Source organism: Eublepharis macularius, chromosome 17, assembly GCF_028583425.1.
Source record: "Eublepharis macularius isolate TG4126 chromosome 17, MPM_Emac_v1.0, whole genome shotgun sequence".
Lineage (NCBI taxonomy): Eukaryota > Metazoa > Chordata > Lepidosauria > Squamata > Eublepharidae > Eublepharis > Eublepharis macularius.
This window is the reverse complement of record NC_072806.1, coordinates 9,677,144-9,704,913: the sequence shown is the minus strand read 5'-3', so window position 1 is coordinate 9,704,913 and position 27,770 is coordinate 9,677,144. Positions and strand designations below refer to the sequence as shown.

Genomic DNA, 27,770 nt, shown 5'->3' with positions numbered 1-27,770 from the left:
CCAGTCAAATGACCTGATCATAAAGAGAACTTGTTTTTAGATATGGTAAAATAAGCAGGGAAAAATTTTCAGTATTTTTGTTGTTATTCATGAGGATGAAGGTGGCAGAAACTTAACACGATTCAACAACAGTGAAAAAAGAACTTTTCAAAGAAACGTCGGCAAGCAACATCAAAACCAAAAGCTTTATTTATTTATTTGTTTGTTTTTGATTTTCTTTTGTTTGTTCCTGAAGGACACAGAACATGAATCGCCGTATGAAATCACCGTTCAAGAGGAGATAACCGCTCGGCTGCATTTCATTAAGTTTGAGAACACCTATATCGAAACCTGTCTGGATTTCATCAAAGACCATCTCGTCAACACGGAAACGAAAGTGATCAAAGCCACGGGAGGTGGTGCGTACAAATTCAAAGACCTTATTGAGAAGAAGCTGGGACTAAAGTAAGTGGAAGCAGGAAGAAGCTCCTGTGAGAACGGTTAGCCATTGTCCGGTAGGGTTTGATCGTGTGGTAACCAGTGCTTGCCTCACTCCAGGCCCAGGTAAAGTGGTTGCATCGCGAAACAGAGTCCTGAAGGGGCGTACCATTTTCTTGCCTCTCTTGGTGTGTGTCATGCAGGGTTGGGATTACAGCATCATTGGGATGCCATTTTCAATATAGCCAGGGCTTTTTTTCTGGGAGAAGAGGTGGTGGAACTGAGTGGGTTGCCAGCACAGGACCACACCATGACGTCATTTTGGGTCATCTGGAACAAGGGGGGAGTTTTTTAAGTTTAAATCGCCCTCGGCAAAAATGGTCACATGGCTGGTGGCCCCACCCCCTGATCTCCAGAGAGAGGGGAGTTTAGATTGCCCTCCATGCTGCTCCAGCGGCGCGGAGGGCAATCTAAACTCCTCTCTCTCTGGAGATCAGGGGGTGGGGCAACCTGCCATGTGACCATTTTCAAGAGGTGCTGGAACTCCATTCCACCGCGTTCCAGCTGAAAAAATATAGCTATACAAAGAGCTTGGCATGTTAAATAAAATAACACTATCCCTCGAATGAGTGAAGTTGGTAGAGCCAGGCCAGGTCCCAAACTCCATCTCAGATTCTATATAGAAATTATTCAGTATCAGCCCTTGGACAGAAAATGCGCAGACTTACCTGTTTCCTTCCAGTTAAAGAGTTTGACATGTAGTGTGGTGTATAGCTTCGGCATTGGTGCATTAGAGATATGGGATGGATTGTCAGTCTATAGAGGCACAGAGAAGGCTAGAACTGGAGCAGGGTAGAAGCCTTGGCCAAGCTTGTAAACATCCATTCTCCAGTAGGAAGAACATTGATGACAGGGGAGCTGCATAGATGTTGGCACGGCGTAGAAACAAGGCTTAGGTGGTGTAGTAACTAGGGCTGATTTGAAACCAGGCAAGGGACAGAGTGCATTTCACAGAAGAACATCTAACTCCTCCCTCCCCCGTGAAACAGACTCTTCGTTTCCTTGATTCTTCCTGGCGCGTACAAAAGTGAAGCAAATAATGTTCTCCCATTCTGAGCGAGGGCCAAAAACGTTTGCCCTTGCACTCAGTTGGTTTTGCGGTTATCATGTAGCTAAACCTGATCGGCTACAGGACATAATTCTCCCTCTATGATCCAGAATGACCTGGGATTGTTTCAAGAAGCAGCCTGTGTAACAGGAGGGGGGAATGGCTGTGTAGTTGCAAGATGGCCCATGAAACAGCCAAAGGAAAGGAGAGCAAGGGCCGCTTCTTCTTGTGAAACTCCACTCCACCCCCCCCCCCGAGCTCCCTTTTGTCTGATTTTTTTTTTACAGATGAAAATTTGCAATCATATTTCACTTCTGTGGTTGGCATTCACTGGATCAGAAGTGTCGACATTTCTTTTTTCTGGTTTCTTGTAAAGATAAGAGTTGGACCATTGTGTCTCTTTGATAATGGCACCTTAGCTGTTTCCTGAGAAAAGCCATCTGCATCTGTACCAGAAGGCCAAGATTCTCAGCCATGACTCCTATTCATAAAGCCTTCTGTAACTCTTTAACACGTGTTTTTTTTTTCTTTAGGGTTGACAGGGAAGATGTGATGACCTGTTTGATCAAGGGGTGCAACTTTGTCCTGAAGAACATCCCTCACGAGGCATTTGCATACCTGAAGGATGCAGACCCAGAGTTCCGATTTCAGATGAACCACCCAAACATTTTCCCCTATTTGCTAGTCAACATTGGTTCCGGCGTTTCTATAGTGAAGGTGTGTAAAGCTTTCTTAAGCATCAAGTTGTTATGTGTGCAGTTTAACATATTGTTTCAATCAAAAACGTTTGTGCAGTTCCGTAATGGCAAAGGATGGCAATTAGAGGTACACTAAATAAAAATGTGTAAGAATACCAAAATGATTATATCCATTGCCTTCCGGTGACTAATATTGTAATGGTAATTTATAAACTGCTTTAGCAAATCATGCTGCCCTACAGGTTACACACACACACACACACAAAACCAGCTAGGCCATCCTGGAGATAACAAGTTGTCTGAATTTCACTGGGAAATGCCCGTTGTGTCTGGAAATTTTGACAGGACTTTTCTTGATGTTGTGGATGGTGAAGAACAGGCGCTGGATCTTCAGTTTTGTCACATACCAAGACGCACACCTTTTGGGCTGCTCAGAATGCTCATCAGGAAAAGATGGTCTTGTCATAAAGTGAACTGGAATGTCCTACAGTTATTTGAACAGGAGATCTTTCCGGGGGTAGTAGGAATTCCGGGAGGGAGAAGGGAGTGTCCAAAGAGGGCTGTGCTGAAGTACAGATGTGTTAGTTTAAAAAATACTAATTGATGCCTTGCGTGCTGATTTTGTCTTTGGTAGGTGGAAACGGAGGATAAATTTGAGTGGATTGGAGGGAGCTCGATTGGAGGAGGGACCTTCTGGGGTCTTGGGGCACTGCTTACAAAAACAAAGGTAATATGGGTGACCTGACCCCATTTCCATTGCGTCGTGATGTGTGGCTAGGAAGTGTGTTTAGCTTTTCGGGAGTCTCCTCTGTGTTGGAGAATACTCATATGCATGGCCCTAGGATAGGAGTGAAGGGTCGAACGGTGGTACTGTTCTTCCTACGTGAAGACATAGGTCTCACTGAAGAGGTAGTCAGTGTTTTTGCCGTATGAAGTGGCAAAATGAAAGTGAAACGAATGTTCTTTTGTACAACAAAGTTCCTAGCATATAGAGATTTAACACATTAATTAATTTAATTTATTATATTTATATTCCGCCCTCCCCGCTTTCGCAGGCTCAGGGCGGATAACAAATACAAACACCATTAAAAACATTTAAAAACATTAAATAATACATTTAAAAACATTAAATATTACAGTTCATGCTACATAGTGGTTCATACATGCCTCTGTGTTCGCATAGGGGCGATGGTTTAACCCCCCCCCCCTTCACGGGGGGAGGGGCACTGCCCGGCGTCAGCCATATGCCTGGCGGAATAGCTCTATCTTACAGGCCCGGCGAAATGCAAGCAAATCTTGCCGGGCCCTTGTCTCGCAAGACAGAGCATTCCACCGGGTCGGAATTAGGAGAATGCATTAGGAGAAAGCTAGGCTAGAATCCTTTCCCATGATACGCTGGTTCTCTACATGGAGGGATTATTCTGGAGTGGAGATGGAAAAGCATTTAGTCCCGAGAACCCCTGCAGGCTGCTATCTGAAGTGATACAGTTCTCAGAATCGAAGGATTCCCAAGCTCTTGTCATAGGGAGCCCCTCCCCACATCGAGAGCATGATTTTCCCATTAGTGAGAACTTGGCCACTGAAGCACTGCAGAATGCAGACCAGAAGAGGCAAAGGGACCTGCCGCCTTTTCGAATTCTTTTGTCAGTCCTTGGGGAGGAGGAGACGTCGTAGCACTGAGACCCATGCCCTAGGTATGATCTGCAGCGTTACAAGTATAGGGGACAGTATCTTCTGCCTCCCTGAAGAGGACGCTCACGTGTTATTTGGCGGGGCGTGTGTTTTTGTTCTTTGCTAGAAATTTGATGAGTTGCTGCAGCTCGCTTCAAAGGGACAGCACACAAACGTTGACATGCTGGTGAAAGATGTGTACGGTGGCGCCTACCAAACTCTTGGTCTCAGCGGAAACCTAATAGCCAGCAGTTTTGGGAAATCTGCCACAGCCGACGAAGGTACCAACTGAGAATAAAGTTTTTAGACCTCACGCAACTGATGAAATCCACCAATACCCAGGTGGATTTGTCTGCTAAGTTTTTTTATCTTGTTATGTCACTTCTTCTTAAGAGTTCCTGTCTTTGAACTTGAGATGAATTTATGTAGCCGAGCTTAGTCCCGTGTTTGTGTTCCTGATGTGCTCCAGAAAAGCCATCTGTGTTCCTTGTTTGATTGGAATTAGACCAGAATTTACTTACGAGAGGCCTTTTGAGTTTAATCACCACTGTAATCTCTCTCCTTCCTTTCCTTTCGAAGATTTTTCCAAAGAAGACATGGCGAAAAGCTTGCTGCATATGATCAGCAACGACATCGGGCAGCTGGCTTGCCTCTATGCCAAACTCCACAACCTGAACAAAATATATTTCGGAGGCTTTTTCATTCGGGGCCACCCCGTCACTATGCGCACAATCACTTACAGTATTAATTTCTTCTCCAAGGTAGGGGCAATTTGCTCATTCCGTGACTCTTGTACTACTTCCGTGAAATGTAGATGACTTCAGCTTTGGGTGGACAGGTTAAGTGGGGCTGTGTGTTTCCAAATGGATGACTGGATAAAGCTGTAAATGCTGGTGATTCTTGGCTCAAGCCGTTTTAGCCTTAAAACAAACTATTTTAAGTAGTAACTGTGACCTGGCTTGGGTTTCAGCTTCTTCACTAATGGAATTATTGGTCAGGAAGAGTTCTCAGGCTCTGTCATTGTGAGGCTTCCGAGTCAAGGACATTATGTTCGAACGTCCTGCCTTCTTTCCTTTCCCCACCTTCCACCATCTTTATCCAAAAAGCCCGAGCCATTGCACTGGCCATGCTGAATCTTCCCGCAGATCTTTATTTGAGTACACAAAAGGAAAAGAGCGGAGCCAGAGTTTCTTGGGAGGAGACGGTTTTGGCATCTCCGCCATGTGAAATTCTGTGCTTAGAATACAGCGGGAAAGAAATGGCCCTGACGAGAAGCACGATGTCTCTTGCCTTTTTCAGGGAGGGACGATGGCTCGGTGTTAAGAGCACGTGCTTTGCGCGTGGAAAGTCTCCGTTCCGCCCCAGGCCTCTCCAGTTAAAACGGTCTCGGTAGCACAGCTGAGAAAGACATCTGCCAGAGACTTTGGAGAGCTGCTGCCACTCAGGAAAGGCATTGCTCGGCTAGATCAAAGATCTGTCTTGCTATAACGAAGCTCCCCGTTGGCGGGGAAGGGCCGTGGCTCAGGGATAAACAACCTGCTTTCTCACACATTCAGCTCCTGACATCTCTGTCAGAAAGGAGACCCAGGAGAGCCACTGCCTGTCGCAGTACGAAACAAAACGGGCTGGCGGTCCGACTCTGTATAAAGCTGTTCAGTTTATCAGTCCCAGTTAAAAGCCCTTTTTACCCTTTGGGGGCTGTTTGATTCTGCAGCAGTCTGTGTGTTCTCCATCTGAGATATAAACAGTTGCCGGAAGCCTAGTCGTAGAAGTGATCATATTATTATATCATTTCAGCCACAAGTAAAAGTTACCAAATCACCTAGATTTTTTTTTTACAAAAGAGTGATAAATTCAAATCATGAAGAAGCCCCGTTAACTGTCAAGGGAGCTGTCCAAACCTGGTTTTTCACATCTCGTGGCAGGGAGAGGTGCAGGCGTTGTTCCTGAGGCACGAAGGCTATCTTGGAGCCATCGGGGCGTTCTTAAAAGGAGCCGAACAAGACAGTAAGTACAGCCGCCACGCCATTCAATAATTGCAGTGTATTCAAGAATACTCAAGTAAGCATCCCTGGGGAGACCTGGTTTTCCCCACCCCTCCACCCTGGAAAAGAGTGTGATGCAAATGAGTTGTGTTGTGATTGTTTCCCCCCTCTAAATGTCGCTAGCAGTGCTGGGCACCCGAGCACCAAATTTCTCACTCCCTTTGTTGTGGCAGCTTTAAAGGGTTTGGCCAGTTTATCAGCCTCAGCGCCCAAAGTAGCCACTTCTGTGAGTAAAAGGATGTGGGGGAAAGCCAGGCCTCCGGCTGCTACTTCTACTCCAGCAAGGCCCAGTTCAGATATGTCCCAATCGGTCAGAGGAATGTAGAAGTGCCGTCTCGCACTTCGGCTCTCCAGAAGGGCTGTCTTTCAGTTTCCCCTTTCCTCATCACTGTGTAAATCCTGATCGTGTCAGTTGTGGGGGTGGGGGGCACTCTCTGTGTATTCAACTTAATTTTACTTGCGATTGCCAGTCAGGTAAACCATCAAAAATGCAATTTGTAGTGGAGACCATTTTTGCTGTTTTTTCAAAAAAGAAATGGTCATTTTATAATTTATTCATCCCGTTTATTTTTAGACTATTATGCAACATTTTGAAGACTGGAAGGGGGGGGGGAATCTTGTGGCATCTGAAAAAATAACATATTTATTGCAAAATAAACTTTCAAAAGCTTTTGCCCCAGTAAATGTGTAAATCTTTCCCTCCAGTGTGCCACACGATCTTTCTGTCTTTTCCACGCTACCCCTATAGAGTACTTGAAAGCATTTATGGATACATTTTTATTTTTGTGAAAGGGAAACAGCAGTGTTTGCTGTATCCTGGGGCAGTAAATGTTGAATGAAAGCCTCCAGGCCCACTCCGGAAGGGGGCTGGCTTTCCTAGGGCACAAATTCAGTGTGGTCAAAGGTTTGGCTGAACCCGTTTTGTCCTTCACTGTGCTCAGAAAATTAGATCCAGCGTTACTAAGTACAGGTGGATAGAACATGCCCTCCCTTAAATAAAGGGGGAGGGATAACAAACATTTATTTATTTATTTATTTAATCACATTTCTAGACCGCCCTCCCCGTCAGACGGGCTCAGGGCGGTTTAACAACAGATAGTATGATAGTAACTGTGCTCTTCTAAACAGATTAGTGCCCCACTCAGCAATAAACAAGGTCAGTGTTATGATTATCCCACAATACAGCTAAGGAGGGCCATCCACTGAGCTCATGGCAGTAGTGGAATTCGAACCAGCAGAGTTCTAGAGTCCAGTAGCACTAATAAGACTAACACAATTTGTGGTAGGGTGGGAGCTTTCGTGAGTCACAGCTGACTTGGTATCTGAAGAAGGGAGCTGTGGCTCACAAAAGCTCCCACCCTACCACAAATTTTGTTAGTCTTATAGGCGCTACTGGACTCTTGCTCTTTTCTCCTGCTACAGACAGACTAACACGGCTACCCATCTTGGTCTGTCAGCAGAGTGCTGATTTGCAACCCAAGCAATCCTTTAAACTCCTTTACTAACAGTTCAGTGAAAGACCCCTTGCTTCCGTGTAACATCTGGCTAACTTAGGGACCGCTCTCTCTTCTTGACAGTCCTCCTGGCATTCTAGCAGGTGCCCCCCGTTCTTCTTCTCACTTTGTGCCTCCTCCTAGATCCCAACCAGTACAGCTGGGGAGAAAACTATGCTGGCAGCTCTGGCCTCATGAGCACGTCGCCCGACATCTGCCCCATGCAGCGTGAAAGGAGCGGCACGGTGAGTTCTTGGCCCACCACAGCCCGCTTACCGTGTTGTAGGGCCTGCCGTGTACTTGTTCAGCCCATTGTGTTAGCAGTCCTAGGCAGGGGGCAAAAAAGGGAGGCTTACTGAGTTTCTGTAGGCCCCCATTGTAGGGCAGGTTCGTGTGTTTTATATTTATGTATCTCACCTTTCATTTATTTTAATGAACATGTATTATTGGTCCTGTCTGGTTTTTACTGTGTTTTTTCTTAACCTTCCTCTTCCACTTCATCCTTTGGCCAGTTTGACATGTTGGAAATGGATCGTTTGGAGCGAACACTCGTTAACCTGCCCTTGCTGAAGGACCCGTCTGTCTACATCCCCGACACAGTCGACCTCACGGATGACGCCATGGCCAGGAAATACTGGCTCAGTTGCTTTGAGGATGCTTTGGACGGGGTGAGGCCCATGCATGAAATTCACCTCTGCATAAATCTTCGTGCCAGCTCCCCTATGAGCCAGCCTTTCATGCTGAGATCAGCAAATGGCATCCTGCTTTGATTTTGGGAAAAACATCCATACAGGCCTCTGTGCTCAGCAGGGCCTTTTCAGTGGTGGCCCTAGAGCTACGGAATGTCCTCCCCTGGGAGGTTCATCTAGCCCTTCTCCAAACATGGGGAAGTAACCCTTTAATACAAGAATTTAGTTTTGCTGTTAGTCTTCATTTGTATCTGCTTCTCTTTTGCCATCTTGACTGATGTTTATTTATGCATGCCTGCTGTTTTGATCTTAGTATGGGTGATTGTATTCTCCTGGCTATGTGTTTGTTCTGCTTTGAAACTGGTGAAAAGTTTCAGTAAATAGATCTATGGGTTTACCAGAAGTGACTGATTTCTTATGTGGAAAATTGGACCTATATCAGGACTTGAGTTCTGTAAGGGAAACTCATTTGGTTTTGCTAAAGTTCCATGCCTAGACACTTCTTACCTCCATGTGCAATATGAGGACACTTTCCTTTAGTTTCTTTTCTAAGCTCCAACACTTCTTTTTATAGCTTCCATTCTGTTGTACAGTTGTGCTTTCTACTTCTTGAATAATTTCAGAATATTTTCTGTAACCAGAAAAGTTAAGTTAAAGTATTATCTATCTGCTACTACAGTAGTTTAAAGAGTGGTTTTTAATACAAATAGAAGAACTCCTATGAAAGCGTGGCTTTTAAAATTTATTTTCCCAGGTGTGTGTGAGTGTGAGAGAGGGGGGGGGAGGGGAAGGGGGGGAGACTAGTTTTTATATCTGCCACGTTTTATGATGCTTTGATTTGCTGTGTTTATTCTTCAGTCGCTTTTGTCTTTCATCCTCTTTCGGGGTTTTTTTGCTTATTGGATGTAATATGCATATTGTTCTAATAGCTTTCCCTGTCTTCTGCTGCACACTCCCCCCCACCCCTTTTTGTTTTGTTGGTACTTTGCTGCTGATTTTATACTACCGGTCTCTTGTTTATTTCATTGCACTAGATATGAATTGTTAACAATGGTAAATAAAGGGTTCAATTCTGTCAGGTTTTCCAGGCAACCAGTTTAGCACCTCTCACCCAGTTTTCTTTCTTCTTGCATACGCTACGCTGCGTGGCTTTTCTCCATGCAGGTCCTGCAATCCCCAGCCTTGCTTGTTCAGGGATCGAAAGAAGCCCTGTCCTCTCTCTTCCACCCTGGAAAAACTTGTAGGATCCAACCCAAAACTACTGGGTGAAAGAGATAAAATGGCAACTATAAAATTCTTAGAACCCAGTTCCTGCCATCTTGGTTTATAGCTCTGTTTCTTGTTTGTTTGTTTTTTGTGGTTTTAAATCCCAAGAACAATCCAGTGCTGTGGATTTTCTGATGCTAGGGTCTAGTTTGTGCGTTATCTGTGCCTCTCAAACGCCTTTACTGTTTTGTTTTTGCCCTCTCTTCTAAAACAAAACACACACACACAAGAGATTGGCTTTGGCATCGCCAATTCGTTCTTGTTCCCTTGCCAGGTTGCAAAGCGTGCCGTGGCCAGCCAGCCAGACTCTGTTGATGCAGCTGAACGAGCAGAGAAGTTCCGACAGAAGTACTGGGATAAACTTCAGACACTCCGGCAGCAACCTTTGTAAGTTTGCACTGCTGGCAGCAAAGGGCTTAAGCTGGGACTGGGTGTCTCTTGCTAGAGCAATGCATCTTTTAAACACCAACTGGTGCAGAAGTCTCGGAGTGCTTGAATCTGAAATGATTCCACCTGTAGATCTTTTTTTTTTCTTAAATGAATGACTACATTGAAACTGTGCATGAATTGCTTCTGCTGCTGCGTTAATGTTTATCTAAAGGCAGCAGCAAGCTGGGCAGGGCTGTTAGCACCACACCCCAGTGTCACCGGTGAAAGACAGCTGGCAGTCAGAGAGACAACAAACCATTGGCATAGATGGCTCCAGAAAACTCTGCCAGTTGAATTGCTTCCAAAGAAGCAAGGCATGGAAGCTTTTTTCGTACAGCCCAGTTAATAGCTGCTGCTCCACATTCATTTAGCTATCATTTCCAATTAAGAACTTTTCTAATCTGTTGGATTTATTTTTCATTTCCCTACAAAATAATCCTAGTTTCACAGTAGCTTCCTCCTTGACTTTTTTTTTAAAAAGCTGCTTGCAAATTTGTTTGCCTTCCCTTCTCAAACTTTTCCACCGTTGATGGATGCACAGATGCAACATAAGGTCCTGTGTGCTTTTTTGAATTGTCATACTTAATACACTTTGATGCTTTGCACGGTTCCCCCCCCCCATCCTTCTTACAACCTTGTGAAGGAGATGGCGACTGGCCTGTGGTCACCCCATGTGGCTTAGCTGGGGTTTGAAGCAGAATCTCCCTGGTCTTAATACTAGTGGGATAAACCACACCGAATGCACGTTGGAGCGTGCATCCTGTTCAGAGCACTGCAGTGCAGTTGGACTCCATCCTTGCTCAGATCCACATTTAGATATACGTCTGGGTGTGTGTGTTTTTTTAAAATGCATGCCTGAGTTTTTTTCTGTACCCTCTTAAGTGGTAATGTTGGCTTGGAATTTTTCTGAAGCAATATTTTTGTTTGATGTTGGCACAGAGTGGTAAGCGGCAGTACTGCAGCCCAAGCTCTGCTCATGACCTGAGTTCGATCCTGGCGGAAACTGGGTTCAGGTAGCCGGCTCAAGGTTGACTCAGCCTTCCATCCTTCTGAGGTCGGTAAAATGAGTACCCAGTTTCCTGGGGGTAAAGTGTAGATGACTGGGGAAGGCAATGGCAAACCACCCCGTAAAAAGTCTGCCAAGAAAACGTCATGATGCGACATCCCCCATGGGTCAGTAATGACTTGGTGCTTTACCTTTATAGCTCAGAAAACAAGGTACTGATATCTGTTCAGTCATTGGTCCCACCCATGTAGGAAATAACCTTTGTTATACACATACTACTGTAAGGGCATATAAATCCATGTTTGGATAGATATTGATTGCTCTTAGCTAGTCAAAATCCATTTGTGTTGTTTCGAACAATGAACTGTGTGAACAAGAAGATAGGAAAGTTAAATGGCTTTCGAGACCAGCCGGGATTAAACTTGAATGACGTCGTGCCAAGGGGTTGACATGACCTTGGGTTGCTTGGATAACGTGTGAAGTAAAAGTGAACAGCCTGCATGGGAACAGGAGCAAAAGCCACAGGGAATTTCCTTGCAGGCGTGAGAAGTTTATTCTCTTATGGTAGCTGACCCCTGTGCCATTGGTTTCTTTTCAGTGCTTATGGTACCTTAACTGTTCGAAGTTTATTGGATACACGAGAACACTGCCTGAATGAATTTAACTTCCCTGATCCCTACTCTAAGGTAAATCCATCTTTATTTATTCATTTATTTTATCAAATTTATACCCCGCCCTCCCTGCCAACGGGCTCATTTTGCAAACGTTCCGGCTGTAATTCAGTAGCACCGTCTCTCAAAGTACATCATTCTTATATTATAGACAAAGAAGGCGGGCCCCTCTTCCGAGGAGAGTTCCAGCAGGCGGGGAGCAGAGAGGAGAGGAAAGGGTTAACCAGATTGATCTGTTTAAATGTGGTCATGTGACCTGTGACTTGGTTGCAGGTAGAGCAAGGGCATAGGACATCTGGCCTTAGTGTATAACAGCTGTGGAAAAAGGGGGGCGGAAGTGCTAGGGATTAGGGAAAGGATTTTTTAAAAAGCAGGAAATATCAAAATGCCCTTGTATAGGTTAATGGCATGGCCACATTTTGGAATCTGGTGTGTGTTTCTGGTCACCCCATCTCAAAATCGTAGAGTTGGAAAAGGAGGATTAGGGGCAAGCAAAGTGACCAAGGGGGAAAGTCTAGGAGATTCTGGGGCTTTTCGGTTCAGAAAAAAGACAAGGGTGTGTGTTAAGAAAATTAGGTCTGTTGTGAGCCCTCCTCCCCCCCTCAGAATATTAAAACCATGGATTGCAGTGAAGTTTATAGCTGGTAGATTCAGGACAGACAAAATACAGCTTCACATAACACATCATTTAAGTGGAATTCTTTCTCTCCGAATATACCAGTGGTCTGTAGATTAAAAGTCTATAAAGGGGAATTATCCAGATTCATCATGGCCAAAGAGAACCTGCATGTTCAGAAGCAGTGTACCTCAGAATGCTGGGGGGCAAAGCAGGAAAGGCTTTGGCTGCAGGGTCATTAAGGGCTTTCTAGCGAGGGCGTGTCGCCATGTGGCAAACAGGCTGCTGGACTGAATAGACCATTGGTCTGATCCAGGAGGGCGCTTATCTTGTTCTTATACTGCTTCCTTTGTACCTCGTTCAAAATAAAACAAAATCTGGGTTCATCACTACTAAATAACCATGCCATTGTTATAACAACAACAAAAACATTTGATTTATATACTGCCCTTCAGGACGATTTAACACCCACTCAGAGCAGTTTACAAAGCATGTCATTATTATCCCCACAACAAAACACCCTGTGAGATGGGTGGGGCTGAGAGAGCTCTGAAAGAGCTGTGACTGGCCCAAGGTCACCCAGCTGGCTTCAAGCAGAGGAGTGGGGAATCAAACCCGGTTCTCCAGATTAGAGTCCCACGCTCTTAACCACTACACCTAACTGGCCCCACAAATGGTTAAATGCTGGGGAAAGGGCTGTAGCTCAGTGGTGAAGTGCAGACTTTTGGATGCAGAAGATTCCAGGTTCACTCTCTTGTTAAAAGGATGCTAAGAAGCTGTGATGAGACAGACCTTGGAGAGCTGCTGCAGGTCAAAGTAGAAAACGGGGGGGATTTTTCTACATAAAAGGCAAGCCGATGATGCACTTCTCATCCTAGTGCAGCTGTGCAGGAGCACCAGGATAAAAAGTGCATTGTGGCCAGTATGGCCTCCAGAGGGCAGCACCGCCATGGGAGGGCCAGGTGAGCCGGCCCGTTGCTGCAGAGGGCACCGCCATGAGATGGTCAGGCAAGCCAGGCCGTCCCTCCGGAGGGTGCCATGTCGGGAGGGCCGGCATTCCTGGGATTTCTAGGGCCTGTTTTTTAAAAACGGGCTCCGTTGCTAGTGAGGGTATAACACGGGACTTCCCCCCATTCCTGCTTTAAATGCGTTGTCTTGCATCGTTCTTATTCCTCCCCACCCACCCCCCACCCCCCGTTCCCCACATCCTTTTCTCTTGCAGGTAAAGCAGAAAGAAAACGGCATAGCATTAAAATATTACCAGAGCGTAATCGAGTCTTTGGATTCATTAGACTGGGAGGAGAGACAGTTTGCTCTGGTGAAAGGCCTTCTGGCAGGGAACGTCTTTGACTGGGGAGCAAAAGCCGTTTCAGAGTAGGTGTTACACCTCTTTTCGAACCTCTGTTTTCAAAGAGAAATTCCATGTCCCGCATGTGTCTTATTCCAAAAGCACTAACTTCTTTTGGTTCACTGCTTCGTTCCACTTACATGTTAGAGCGTAGCAAAATGCCATTGCTCTACGTTAAGCTTGAACAGACGGGTTCCTTTTTTTCTCCCATTTGTATTTAGTTGCACAGAAACTGCAAAGAGGAGATCTCCTCCTCATTAATACTGTGTGTAGTTTTCAGTGGTTGACTTTCTCCACACCAATATTAATCTTTCTCTCTTTGTGTGTGTGTATTGAATGGTGGGGGGGACGTTTGATGTCTGAAGAGTAGGTAGTTCTTGGACTCTGTCTTTGGGGTGCCCAACCTTCATCCGCTCAAGTGCGGCATCGGATCCCAAGGACCACCCCCTAATCATTTCTGTAGATGGAAGCAAAGGATTCCTCAATCGAAACAGCAACAGAGAATCTCCCCCTCTGCTCATTCCCAGGCACGAGTCAAAATCCAGACCAACAAGAGTGAGCAGCTAGAGTGGCTGCAACTGATGGGGCATCTACAGCTGTTCACATTGGGAAGGAAGAAATTAAAAGCTTTTTGCCCTCTTGGTGTAAGAGTCAGTGGGCACAGCCCACACTGCTGGCCTTCAGCCCTCGTTCAGTTCAAAATATGACTTCTTATTTACCTCTTGCTGTCAGCTAGGATTTTATATAATCAAAGCTGGCTGGAAGACATTGTTGTTGAAACCCATGAGAAAGGCAAGCCAGAGGTCTTTATGTGTATTTGGATCAACCCGGGTGCCCTCATACTGGTCAAGTTGTGTAAAGGTTGTGAGAAAGAGGTATTTCTGAATCCTCCTAATATCTCCTCTTCCCAGCTGTGCTTTCCTTCCTTCCCAGAGCAACATCTCCCTTTGTCCAATGTCTCTTTCATCCTTTTATGACTAATACAGTACATTTGCTGTTCCCTTTTAGGGCCTACTGTGAATTATATGCAAAAAAAGTTCAATAAATCCCAGTATGTGTTTGTCCAGCTGCAGAGTTCTTTGAACAGTGCATTCATGTATAATGTTTCTATTCTCTCTGATTTTTTTTTCCTCTCCTTTTGCCAGAGTCCTTGAAACAGAGCCGCAGTTCGGGTTTGAAGAAGCCAAGGAAAAATTGCAAGGTGCTTGGCGGGAAGTTGCTTGGTTACATTATTGAGATATCTGTCGGATAAAGAAGAGCAGCCTATTATTTTACAAAAAAATTAAATGTCTCACAATTCCACGGAGGTGCTTAGGGAAGGTGATTGCGGTGACGCAGGCTACACTGAGAGTGTGATTGACCTAGGGTTGTGCAGCAGATGAGTATGAGGTGGTGTGAGGCAGCTGTCTTGGACTGCAAGCCTTAAATATCATCACAGGCAGCTGTAGTGTTGGAGAACGATGAATTCGCTTTAAAGTTTTGTTCCCTCGCTACTCTTTAATGAGTGTGTCTGAGTTACTTTGAGTTCTGCTGGTGTTGTATTTCAGCTGCTTGCACGCAGCTTGCAACGATCTTGCACACATCAGAACTGATTTCCTATCCAGTACTCTGTTGACATGCACATGAGACCAAGTCAGGCTTGTCTCGGAAAAGCTCGCGCTGTACATATACATCCCCAACCGTGGAACCTTGTTCTAATCTTAGTCCAGCATTCAGAAGTGCTATTTTGGGGCAAGCAGCAACTTGCTGGCCTCTTTCCAACAATCTGAGCTCCAGAGTTCTGTCAACCTGCTGAGGGTTTCCTGGTGAATGAATGGCTTTGGGCATTTGCTTCAGCTGAGGCAAATGCTTGCATGTCTGCTCTGAATAAACCTGCAAGGTTGATAACCTTTTTTTTTTTTAATGTCCATTGTACAGAGCGTCCTTGGTTAGAAGATTCCTACCACGAGTGGCTTGAGCGGCTCAAGGTACACGCAGGCTTTTGTTTTAAGTTCTGATTAAAGTGAGTAAATAGCTCAGTCTTCGCTTGGCCTGCGTGCCCATCAAAGGGTGTTAAGAACTAAATCAATGTAGCTAGGCTTAGGCTGTCTGGATAGTTCCAGTCCATTTGGATGTGGTCTCGAACTGTTGAACGTTCGGTTCACTTCACCTTCCCAAACTCTCAACTTTTCCCTGAGAGCTATTGAGAAATGTCTAAGAAAGGGAAAGAAATAGAACACACTGGTATGAAGGGTGGGGGGGAAGGGCCCTCCTCATTCTTTATCATCTCGCACACAACATGTTCTAGTGGTTCTGCCTGCTGTTGGGTTAGTAGTCACTGGGAAGTGTGGATATTTCCAGATTGCAAACACAGAGCCAAGCTACAAGTGAGGCCTGACACAGGTTGGACACTTGTCAGCTTCCCTCAAGTTTTGATGGGAAATGTAGGCATCCTGGTCTTGCAGCTGCAATGGAGAGCCAAGCTGTAAAACCAGGATGCCTACATTTCCCATCAAAACGTGAGGGAAGCTGACAAGTGTCCAACCTGTGTAAGGCGTCACTTGTAGCTTGGCTCATAGTCTCCTGACTGAGGGGAGCCAAATTCACAATGTCTGACTTTCTGGAAAGGCTGTAAAGACTTGTTGTTTTATACAATGAAGTCAAAGACCTGTTTATATTACCAAAAGAACTAGGTTTAGTATGCACCTAGGTTTAGGTGTGGCACGTAACTATCTAAATACATATAACCCACAGAGGTGCGTGATCTTCAGGATTTAAAGCAACGGCCAAATAAAAATGCCCCTTGAAGTAGTCTTTCTCCCTTACTTAAGTCTCTCCCTCCCCGACACTGAGCTTTAGTAGTCCTTTTTCCTGCTGGGGTGATGTTTCTTGTATTGAAATATAAATGACATGGCAACCGATTTAGCAGATCATACCCATAAAATACCTTGCATAGGATACACCTCACAAGTGCCAAGTGATTAAAGGAAAAATCCAGAGCTTTATGTCATTGAGGCTGACAAATGGGAATGGTATGGCAGAATATGAGATGTGGGATTTTGCTGTGTACCAAGCTTGGAAGATGCTGGCGCGTCTCTTAAATTTGCCCTGAGACTCTCCCCACCCACCATGTCGTTTATTAGTTCTTAGACTTCCCTGAAGAAAAGGATAGGAGCACAGATAAAAGCTGCTTCTCTGGCAATGCCATAACCGCATACTAAGTGGGTGTTGGCTTGAGGAATTAAAAGTGCTGAAATCCTCTCTGGATTGGACCAAATACTTACAGCACCTTCTCCGAGAGATCACTGTTGCTGGCAGAACTGGTTTGGCTGAACTGCCAAAAATAACAGTTGAAGTGTGTGGCCTAACCAGCGGGAGAATCTTTCCGTTTCCCAGGATGCCCTGTTGCTGACCTAAAAATCACCAAGAAAGAACTTCAAAGACAAGATCCAGCATGGAACTGCTGGATTAGAATTTATCCAGAAACTTAAAATTCATTGGGAATTCTGGATTCTTCTTGTGCTATAGGTGTCAAATTAGCATCTTGCTAGACTTGCTATCACCCTGTTAGTAGAATGGTTGCTATTCTTATCTGTGTATACATTTCTGCTTTGTAGTGAAACTTATGATGCATTTCCTTGGATTTTAACCCCACTATTTACTGCCCCCCCCCCCCCCGCTCTACTTACCTGATACACTTATACGCCAGCAAGGAACTCACTTAATGCATCCAATAAAATTGAACTCTTGTCCCTAAAACCTAACATCACAATAATTCTGTTAGTCTTTAAGATACCGCAAGACTCCCTTTTTTCCCAGTCTGACTTAGTATGTATTTAATGCACACCTGTAGCCGTTTAGTTCATCTCTGAATATTACTTTATATTTTTGTTTCCTTTGCAGGGCTCCCCTCATAAATGTGCCTTGATTTTTGCAGATAACAGTGGAATTGACATCATTTTAGGCGTCTTCCCCTTTGTCAGGGAACTGCTCTCAAGGGGCACAGAGGTCAGTTGAATTACGGGGACACGCTAAGGTAAAAGGCCTCTTGCAAGCTTGAACGGCACTGCAAATCTGTTTTTGTTTTCTCCTTTTGATAATTGTATAAGAACTTGCAGAGGATGAGGGAAGGGTTAAATGTATTTCAGTACAATTGGGAGGAGTATCCTATGCTGAATGAACAATTGAACGAACAGCCGTAAAGGCCAGTACAATCAGCATATAACTAGATTAATATCAATTTTTTTTGGCTACTACTAGAGGATATGGTAGAAGTTCAAATCAGTTTTCGTAAACCAGAGAGCTAGGCAGAGGGCAACCAAATGAAGCCATTCCAACAAAACGTTTGAGGGTGTTGCCGAGTGTGTAGAATTGGTGCTGCATAGCACCTAAGAAATAAGAGCTATGGATCAGGAATCCCCTAAGGCTCAGCAGATGGCCTTAGGCAACCTTGTCGGCTTCAGCCACTTTTTTGCAGCATGGAGGTAACAAAATTACCCTTCCTTATGGAGTTCTGGTTTAAAGATTACAGCAAGATGCGAATCTCTTTGAGTAGGCAGGAGAGCTATATGAATGCCAAGGGAGCCTTTGCAATCCTAAACACGTTTTAAAAACATGGTGATAAATCCCATTAATTCCAGTCTTAATTTCCATCCAGGTTGAATGTGTGTGTAAGAAAAGATGGGCAGCAAATGGAGGGGGGGCGTGAATATTAAGAGAGTTGAGGCTAAGGCTTTATTTATTGAATTTGTACCCCCGTTTGATCAGCATCCCCAAAGACTTTGTTCACATGTACAGAAAAATGAGAGAAGATCCACTGCACTACTTCAGACTGCAAGCGGTGGATTCCAGCTTTGAATGTTCCTTTTGTAAGTTCCGTGCTTGCAGAGAATTAACACAGCAGGGAGACAGGCTCCACCCCCTCCTTTTGCTAGTATTCTTCTTGCATGGGGATTGTTAACATAGTGGAACGTTCCAACACTTCCTCTGTTTGCAGTCTGACATCTATTTTGACACTCTCGTTCTCCAGCATATGCAAATCAGGCCGAAAGGCAGCCCCATTAAGCCCGTTTTAGCAGGGGATGCTGTGCCCCTTTCTTATCTGTCCCCTGCAGAGTTGGGTTTAGGTCACGGCCGATAGTGGAGCTGTGAAGTAGTCCACAGCAACAGGGATGACAAGGGTCAGGGAGGACACTGCTGTACCCTAAATTCTCTGTGCAGGTATTGAACTGTGTTACAGTTGATAAGAAAAATGCCCAGGAAGAGCCTAGGACAGAAGGGGATGGCCAGGCGGTGTTCCCTGCATAATAAAACTATTTTATGTTTCACCACAATGATGGACGTCTCCTTAAAAACGCGGGAAGTCTGGGCAGCAGTGATCGAATGAGCCAGGTTATTTGTTGGTCAGGTTCCAGAACGGCCAGCATTCATGTTGCTGGCTTTGAGTCCAGGTGGCACCACAGAGACCCACAGGATTTTCAAAGTATAAGCTTTCGAGAGTCAACGCTCCCTTCTTCAGAGCATTCATATTTCTGGAGTTGCAAAAGAAGTCTGCAGTTTCACAGATTTGTTTTCTGTGTCGTCCTGTTAAGAAAACATAAGAGAGGCTGGAGAGAATCCGTTGCCCTGAAGCCCCCTCTCCAGTATTAAGGGAGCTAAGGTTTACCTCTAGCACTTCTATTACTAGAAGTCTAGTAAAATCAGAACACACGTTTGGAGCACTGGAAAGTGGGCAGTTACTCTGAAACAAATCCTAATTACTTTTAAAATGCTCATGAGTGACCCGAATTGTTCTTTGCCAAAATGACCAACCTTTCTCTCTCTCTCTCTCTCTCTCTCTCTCTCTCTCTCTCTTTCTCTCTCTCGCCATCCCCCTCTTTCTGCTGCAGGTGATATTGGCTTGTAATTCCGGGCCTGCTCTGAATGATGTAACCTATTCCGAGTCCCTGTTTGTCACAGAGAGGATAGCAGCTACGGATACAGTCATACGGTGAGGGCCAGTTTAACGTTTCCCTCCATCCCCTTCTCACAGTCCTCACATAAACTCAAGTAAGATCTTGCACGATTAGCTTGTCGTATCTGGAAAGAGAACAGATTCTTGCAATCTGCCTTGAAACTCACAAAGTGAGCTTTGGCCATTAGTTATTCTGTCTCACTCTTCTTTATCTTACAGTCTTGTCAAATGATGATCTGAAACAAAATATCAAGATGGTTTCCGTAGGGAAACAACCTGCTTTGCAGGCAGAAGGACCCAGGTTCAATCTATTCTCTCTTTTTTAGAAGATATCGAGTAGTAGGAAAAAATGCCTTTCTGTGCATGAGCTGTTGCTAAGTCAGGGAAGGCAATACTGGCAGTTTTCAAGAAGAGGCTGGATGAATACTTGTCAGAGATGCTTTAGGCTGATCCTGCACTGGGCAGGGGGTTGGACTAGATGGTCTGTATGGCCCCTTCCAACTCTATGATTCTATGAATACTGAGCTAGATGAACCAATGATCTGTCTAGATAGAAGTCATAGATTCATAACCTGCCCGTCCGTCTCCTGTCCTCCCAGCATCCTTTGACTTCCTAGGCAAGGGGGGGGGGGGGCGGAATCATGGGTTTCTCCTGGCTGGAATAGCCTGAAGTTCCCTCTTCTAATTTTATCGGATGGCACTTTTAGAATTCTGCCTCTCTTCTGTCTAGATCTGCCTTGAAGGAAGAAAAACTGCTTTTGGTACAGACCGGCTCAAGTTCCCCATGCTTGGACCTCAGGTAAAGAGTTCCATCTGTCTGTATACTCTAAGGACAGAGCAAGTTTGACCCGTTCTCTTTAAGTTCCAATTGGGCATGAGTGGGAGAAATCCTGCATGGATAATGCTAACATTCGTGTAGGGGAAAAATCTCCACAAGCTCCATTTTCTTTTTGGCTCTGTTAGTGCTCGTGTGAACCACTTTAAAAAGAGTTCTAAATAGCTGAAGACCATACCCAACTGTATCTTAAGAGAGATATTATTAAAGACATGCTGGCTTTCATTCTTTTTAGATTTTCTGAAGGTAGTCTGGAAGCCTCTGAAAGGGTTGAGCTGGGCAGCCAGGCAGACGTAAAAATTGGCACGCACCTAACAGTTCCGAAGTGCCATCGACTGACAAGAAATGTGACTTTAAGATCTGTGCCCATGCAGCATAAATGTTGGAGGCAGCCCTCAGGCCAGATCGAGCCTCGCCTCTTGTATATCCCTGCCTTGACAAAATATGTCTGACCCCACGAAATTCGAAACACTTCAGGGCTGATAGGAGTATGCTCGGGCTCTTGTGCAGCTAAATTTAGCTTCTTAGTTGAAAGCAGAGCGTGAGCTCGTTCTGATGTTCGGAAAAGGGTACAAAAACTTTTAACATGCAGGGAAAACTGGGGCATGGGGAGATTTTTAAAGAAGCAATTCTCTGGGTGCAGGTGCTGGCCAATGAGGGCTGTGCCACATACTCTCTCTGAGTAGGGCACGGGGAACCTGGCATGCTGTACCTGAGACCATGTTATGTCCTTGACTCGGAGGTACATGGTGATCTTCCCCTCCATGCTCCTCCCACCCCTTTCCACTGGGGTTACAGCAATTAGCTAGCAAGCTGTTGCCAAGTCCTGCTTGAAGACCAGCTGCTTTCCCAGCAGTTCAGCAGAGGGCACGCAGTAGGCAGGAAAGAAGACTTGACGTGCCTGTGGTGCTTGGAGAGTTGTGCCGTTCTGTTCCTGCAGCTGGGCATGTCTTCAGAAAGCTGCTGGCACTCTGGCATTCAGAGCGCCCGACAAGCTTCAGCTTCTCTTCCTGGCGTAATGGTTCTTAATAGTTCCGGTACATCAAAACAATCCAGGTGAGGCCATCCCCCGTGGATCCTCTGGCCTAGAATTCTTTCTTCTGAGCAAATGCCTGTATGCTGTACGATGAGGATGGGGGCTGAAGAAATGTCTGAGAGCACTAAACTCTGCGGGAGAGCTTTCGGTTCTTTCGTTCAATAGGTGGCGTTAGCGAGTTAATCACTGGCAGCCTGCTGAGTCGAGGGCGGCTTTTGCAAGTGGGTCTCGGAGCCTGGCTGGCAGCTTCTGAAGTGGAGAGCAGCATTTCCTGTGTGTTTTAAGGACCAGAAAGGGAGAAATGCAGTGGTAGTCCGGTGTGGACTGACTTCTGTGCCAGCCATCAGTCTTCCCAGTGGCCCCTGACGTGTGCACACCTGTGGCTAGGAAGAGCTCAGAAGATCAATATCTACCTTTCCCTGTTGCAATTTGCCTTCCAGCTGTGATTCTGGGTTTTTTTTAGAAAGACAGAGATCTCAACCCAGTAAATGCCAGCACTGCAGTTTGCTGTGTGAGCACCAGTAGTACAGGGGTGTACTTTTTTGGGAACAATAGTATTAGACTGTACCGGACCGTCTGCAGTAGGCCGGGGCTGGTGGGTGTTCCTTTACAGACTTCCAGGTTTTCCCCTCGCTCTCATGCAGCTTCGGGAAGCAGTTTGTAAAGTGCACGGCGGGCTGTGCTGCAGTAGCTTGGTGCCCCCTGTGGAACAGCCGCTCGTGATGCAAAAGTTGTCCCTGCACTCCCTAAAATGATCCAAGGCCTACTGAGTCAATTCAAGTTTATTCACATTTAACAATCCATAGGCCATACACTATAAAACAAAATCTAAGCATTAAAAATCACAGTAAAACAAAAAGTTTGCCACATCTGCAGTGCAGCTTTTGCAGAGGCTACTCAGAAGTAATCTTAATCTTAAAGAGTCAGAGATGACTGAGTACTTCAGTTGCCATTTCCTAAGAAATCTCTCTCTGGCCGTTGCATGCTTCGGACAGTAGAAAAGTCCGGGACAACGAATCAACCACTGCCAAAGGATAGTCACAGAAGCACTGATCTGAGAGTGTCTTAAGCAACATGCAATCATGTACGACCGCCTCCGTTTTGGAACTGCCAGCATATTAAAAAAATGAGGTGGATCCAACTGGGTAGAATACGTAATTCCCATATGGAGCGGGGAGCTGAGTTATATTCTCGGTTGCTTTTTTTTGTGACATCCAGTCTCAAAGAGAGAGTCATCGCTCCAAACTTCCCATTTTTATTTTTACAGCAGCTTCCGTTTTAGCCAGCACACAACCCGTGTAGTGATAAAACTACCCCTACAATGATTTGAGTTGCAGTCTGTTGGATGGATGTATTTGCAGAGTTTAATATTAGCTCAGTGGAAACAAGTAGACAGAGTCCTGTGTTGTTTAGCTCTAGAAAAACACTTTTACTACATATCAGGGGAAAGGGTACATTCGGTGAGAAAATAAATGAATAGCTCACTAACTCCTGCATCTCGATGATCAGACTAGAAGAGAAGAGAGACTGGACTGCAGGCTGAAGAATGGACAAAGACTGAACAGAGAGCAATAAAACCGTAGTATATGTTGCTAGTTAATTGCCCCGCAATAAACCGGTTCATCCAATAGACAATCCTAGATCCCTTAATTAAGACTAAAGCCTCCCCTTTCTATGGCAGGAACTTTTACCTGAGGCCTGAGTGGTTCTATACTAACTAACTAAACAAACAGAACAACAATTTAACTCTTCCATGACTGAACATAGGATATTTGCTAAAATCCCAACACGTTCCCCACGTTTTGCAGGCGTAAGCCTCAAGATCCATCTTCCCAGTAGTGACTCTGGGAATCCCAAGTCCAATTCCTCGGATGGGTTTTGATGGTCAGCCCCTTTTTCTCAGTTCTCTGGTTCTCGTTGCAGCCGCCTCGACAAAGGCTTGGCCAGCGTGGTCCGGGAACGGAAGACAGACCTGGTCATCATCGAAGGGATGGGCCGTGCCATCCACACAAATTACTATGCAGAACTCAAGTGTGAAAGCCTCAAACTCGCAGTCATCAAGAACTCTTGGCTGGCCGATCGCCTTGGCGGGAAGCTCTTCAGTGTCATTTTTAAGTACGAGGTGCCCCTCAAATGAGCCGATCGAGGAGGATGAGAAGGAAGGACTTACGGGGGTGAGCGCCGGCAGTGGCTGTCGGAGCAGGACTTGCACTAGTTTAACTTTAATTGTAAAGAATGTATTTTTATTACCACAGGGAAAATGAGTTCACACAAGATTCCGTATTTATATTCGTGCTTTGGTGACTTAAAGAAAGCAACAATATGATTCATTATATATATATAAATATGTCATATATATGTATAATTATATATATATCACTCATATTGTTTTTTCGATAAGTGTTTATTTTAATGCTGCAGTATTTGTGATGGGGAAAAGACTTGATTTTTTTTCTGTTGTTGTTCTGTGACACATTCGTATTTGAGATATTTAAATGTCAATGAAATCTCTTTTTATATTTTGAGCCTAAGTATACACCAGCCATTACTTGGCACATACCAAATAGAGTTTTTAAACAGCCCAAAGAAGTCTGACTTTGCCTGTTTTGAGCTTGCGAAACGTCTTCCTCGGTGTCTTGTTCTCTTTTCAGTTACTGCTCTAAAAATGGAGGAGTTAGCCGTGTTAGTCTGTAGTTGCAAAATAGTAAAAAGTCCAGTAGCACCTTTAGGACTAACCAACTTTATTGAGGCATAAACTTTCGAGAATCCCAGCTCTCTTTGTCAGATGCATCAAGAACTCTTGGCTGATGCATCTGACGAAGAGAGCTGCGGTTCTTGAAAGCTTATGCCTCAGTAAAGTTGGTTAGTCCTAAAGGTGCTACTGGGCTCTCGTTTTGTGCCATTGAAATAGAGATGGGGAAGGAAATGCTGAGGCTAGAGAGAGTTAACGGCTACCTGCTTCCCTCTGTTTTTTTATCTCCTGGAGGAAACCGCTATTTGGCAGGGTGGACTCCATGGCATTATACCCTGCTGAGGGACTCCATGGCATTATACCCTGCTGAGGTCTCTCCCCTCCACAAACCCCACCTTGCCCAGGTTCCTCTACCCCCCCCCCCAAAAAAATCTCCAGGAATTTCCCAGTCTGGATGTGCGAACTCTGCTACACCCTCTTCCCAGGGCCCAGGCTTTGGGGAGCTTGAGGTCATCACTTCCTCCATCGTTGAAAACTGTCGCAGAGAAGAGAATTTCCTACAACTCTCACATCACGGAACCTTTCAGGATCCTGTTCTTTTTTTTCTTTAACAAAATGCCCCTAAATCCAACTTCAAATCACCCGTGAAACTCAGGTAAAAATTCAGAAGAGCCTTGAAGATCCTTGCTTTGGAACCACGTTTTATCACCGTGGCTGTGCCACAAAGTGGTGAGTGCATGTTTTTTGTGACACAGTCTGGCTATGGACACGATATGTGAGTTGATGGTGAGTTTTGGGGGAACCCTGTAAAAATCCCGAGGCTCCACAAGGATCTGCCCCTCGGGTCCATGTTTCTGCACCATGGTGGTGCCCCAAGTGGGGTGGATTCTTGTATGGACCGTGCTGTGAGCCGCAGGATCATGGTGGTTTGGTTTGGCTTCAGTGTAAAAAAAACGATATGTTTGCACCAATGGGGCACCAGGAAGCACTGGGCCCGCCTATTTTAATCTGTAGTCCTGGCTGTGGTATGTGATTTGAGTAGGGCAGAGCACCTTTTCAGTTGGGGGTGGTGGTGGTGGTGGTGGTGGTGGTGTGTGTGTGTGTGTGTGTGTGCGCGCGCGCGCGCGCACGCGCGCGCATGCGTGCACCCCTGCTCTTGTGGAACCGCAGTTGCCAGAGTCATAACTCACTCTTCAAGAAAGGATCAAACCTCTTAGTTTGGCAAGTACATTTGGTTTGTCAAATCCTTAAAGACTGTGTCTTCACAACAACCCTGTGAAATAGGCTGCTAATATTCCTGTTTTTATCTACTTCCCAAACCACCTTAAACATGCACCAGAAAGGATTTCAGCACCCTTAATTCCTCAAGCCAACACCCACTTAGTTTGGAGTTATGGCACTGCCAAAGGAACAGCTGCTACTCGTGTTTCCATCCTTTCGTCAGTGAAGTATAAGAACTAATAAGCGGCATCGGAGGCAGAGGCTGGGGGGAGAGTCTCAGGGCAAATCTAAAAGAAAAAAGCCATGCCAGCATCTCTCAAGCTCGGCGCATAGCAAAATCCCACATCACACTTGCTGCCATACCATTCCCATTATAACATTTGTCAGCCTCAGTGAGGCAGAGCTCTGGATTTTTCCTTTAATCATTTGGCCCTTATGGGATGTGTCCTAAATAAGGCATTTTATGGGTTCGGTGCACTAAACTGGTTTTCAGAACATTTATATTTCAACAGAAGAAGCATCACCACAGAGGGAGAAAGGACTGCTAAAGCTCAGTGTTGGGGAAAGAGAGACTTAGCAAGAAAGAGAAACAGATGACTTAAAGGGGATTTTCTGAACATTGTGCTTTCAAAGAAAATAACAGTATGATTCATTATATATAAATACATCATATATATGTATAAATTATACATATATCACTCATCTTGTTTTTCGGTTTTTGTTGTAGTGCTGCAGTATTTTGTGATGGGGGAAAGACTTGATTTTTTTTTTCTGTTGTTCTTTGACACATTCGTAGTTGAGATATTTAAATGTCGATGAAATCTCTTTTTATATTTTGGGACTAAGTATGCACCAGCCATTACTTGGCACACACCCAATAGTTTTTAAACAGCCGAAAGAAGTCTGACTTTGTTTGTTTTGAGCTTGCCAAACGTCTTCGTCAGCGTCTTGTTCTCTTTTCTGTTACTGCTCTAAAAATGTTTCATGAAATAAGACACAGGGAAGGAGAAAATGCTGGTGCCAGAGAGAGTTAACAGCTACCTTCTTCCCTCTGTTTTTATGACAGGTGTCAGTTGTTTTAAGTCTGCCTGAGAATGCTTGTATGACTAGAACCCGTTTTTCTTTTTTAAATCCTGCCTTTTCTCCACTGAGCCCAGCTCAGCGCTCGTGATGCTCCTTTCCTTGTTTTATGTTCACAACAACCTTGTGAGGTAGCTAAGGCTGAGCGTATATAACAGTCAGGTGAACTTTGTGGCAGCCGTGCACATCTCCTTAGTCATCTTCTAACCACACCACCATATTGGGTCTCAGTGGAAGTGCTGATGTATTCCGAGTTCGTACTACAACGATACTCACGTTCAGTCTAAATTACACATTTTCTAAGGCAAATTGCAGCGAAGGGTCGGGATGCACAAATTTCAGCCTTATCAGTGGCGGCATTTGCCAAGTGAGAAGTTAGGCCCATCAACAGATTGTTTTCTTTAAAAGGATGATTCAGTCATCAGCTGTGCGGTGATATTTAAAGGAAGTCTAGCTAATTTAAGAACGTACCATTCACTGGCAAATGCGCACGAGTGCTAAAAATTAAACCAAGATAGGAATTCACAACCCAAACAACTGGAAGGAGACAAAATATCACAGGGCTGCCAAGTTTAAATCGGTAGATTAATCAACCAGTTGCTGAAGGAATTTTAAAGGTTTAAAGGGTGGAAATGCACGTTACTAAGTACCTAGGTCATAGATCCAGAGCAGTTAGCCGTGTTAGTCTGTAGTTGCAAAATAGTAATGAGTCCAGTAGCACCTTTAAGACTAACCACCTTTATTGTAGCATAAGCTTTCAGGAATCACAGCTCTCTTCGTCCTGCATCTAATGAAGAGAGCTGTGGTTTTCGAAAGCTTATACTACAATAAAGTTGGTTAGTTTTAAAGGTGCTACTGGACTCTTTATTAAGTACCTAGGGACGCTCAAGTGAACCTCATTTCATGTGTCCCCCCCCTCTAACTTTACATGCGCTTGCTCTCATAGTCACATTTCAATTTGCTCCACATGAATACATTCACCCATTCAATATCAGTTCCGCCTCAGTTGCTAAAAGTATTCCAGTTTCTCCCACATCCATTCATTGAAATGCAGATCTTGACACTTTCTCATACCTTAAAGAAATGCAAATTGGCAAGTCAAAGGAACCTACAGTACTCGTTCTTGCAGCGAAAACAGAGCTGAATTGGCATTCTGCCCTCCGGACACACTAGCAGATGTACTCACACAAAGCGGCCTGCATGTGTGCTGAGCGAGAACAGCCTGTGCATGGACCACACATAAAATCCTGCACTTGAGCGTCCCCAGGTAATTCGCAATGTGTTATTTCCATTCTGAGAAGCACTCTTCGGCGGAAAGTGGGTTCTCCTATAGGCATGCACAAGCACATTCTCCCACCTCCACATTCCCGAACAAATACAAGGAGGCAGTTTGGTCACAACTCCTTTTTTATTATTTAGTCATATTTTGTGATGCGCATAAAAATGCCTCTATTTCTTTGTCCTGCATATCAAGCGAGCTGGCTAACTTTTTTAGTTCTTGCTGCCCTGTAGAAAGG

At 44.9% G+C, this 27,770-nt stretch overlaps 1 protein-coding gene across 1 annotated transcript in view; it reads left to right on the top strand.

The window, feature by feature from the left end:
- Positions 1-23,836, top strand: part of PANK4 (pantothenate kinase 4 (inactive)) — a 32,309-nt gene extending 8,473 nt beyond the window's left edge. Inside the window, exons 3-19 of the mRNA XM_055001355.1 lie at positions 236-444; positions 2,059-2,242; positions 2,858-2,950; positions 4,022-4,175; positions 4,474-4,655; positions 5,820-5,901; positions 7,577-7,677; positions 7,945-8,100; positions 9,662-9,774; positions 11,421-11,508; positions 13,332-13,483; positions 14,603-14,658; positions 15,375-15,424; positions 17,340-17,444; positions 19,325-19,425; positions 20,120-20,188; positions 23,184-23,836. Coding sequence (XP_054857330.1) covers positions 236-444; positions 2,059-2,242; positions 2,858-2,950; positions 4,022-4,175; positions 4,474-4,655; positions 5,820-5,901; positions 7,577-7,677; positions 7,945-8,100; positions 9,662-9,774; positions 11,421-11,508; positions 13,332-13,483; positions 14,603-14,658; positions 15,375-15,424; positions 17,340-17,444; positions 19,325-19,425; positions 20,120-20,188; positions 23,184-23,397 — 2,109 coding nt within the window. The 3' untranslated portion in view covers positions 23,398-23,836. The remainder of the gene's footprint in view (positions 1-235; positions 445-2,058; positions 2,243-2,857; positions 2,951-4,021; positions 4,176-4,473; positions 4,656-5,819; positions 5,902-7,576; positions 7,678-7,944; positions 8,101-9,661; positions 9,775-11,420; positions 11,509-13,331; positions 13,484-14,602; positions 14,659-15,374; positions 15,425-17,339; positions 17,445-19,324; positions 19,426-20,119; positions 20,189-23,183) is intronic.
- The last annotated feature ends 3,934 nt before the right edge of the window (positions 23,837-27,770 follow it).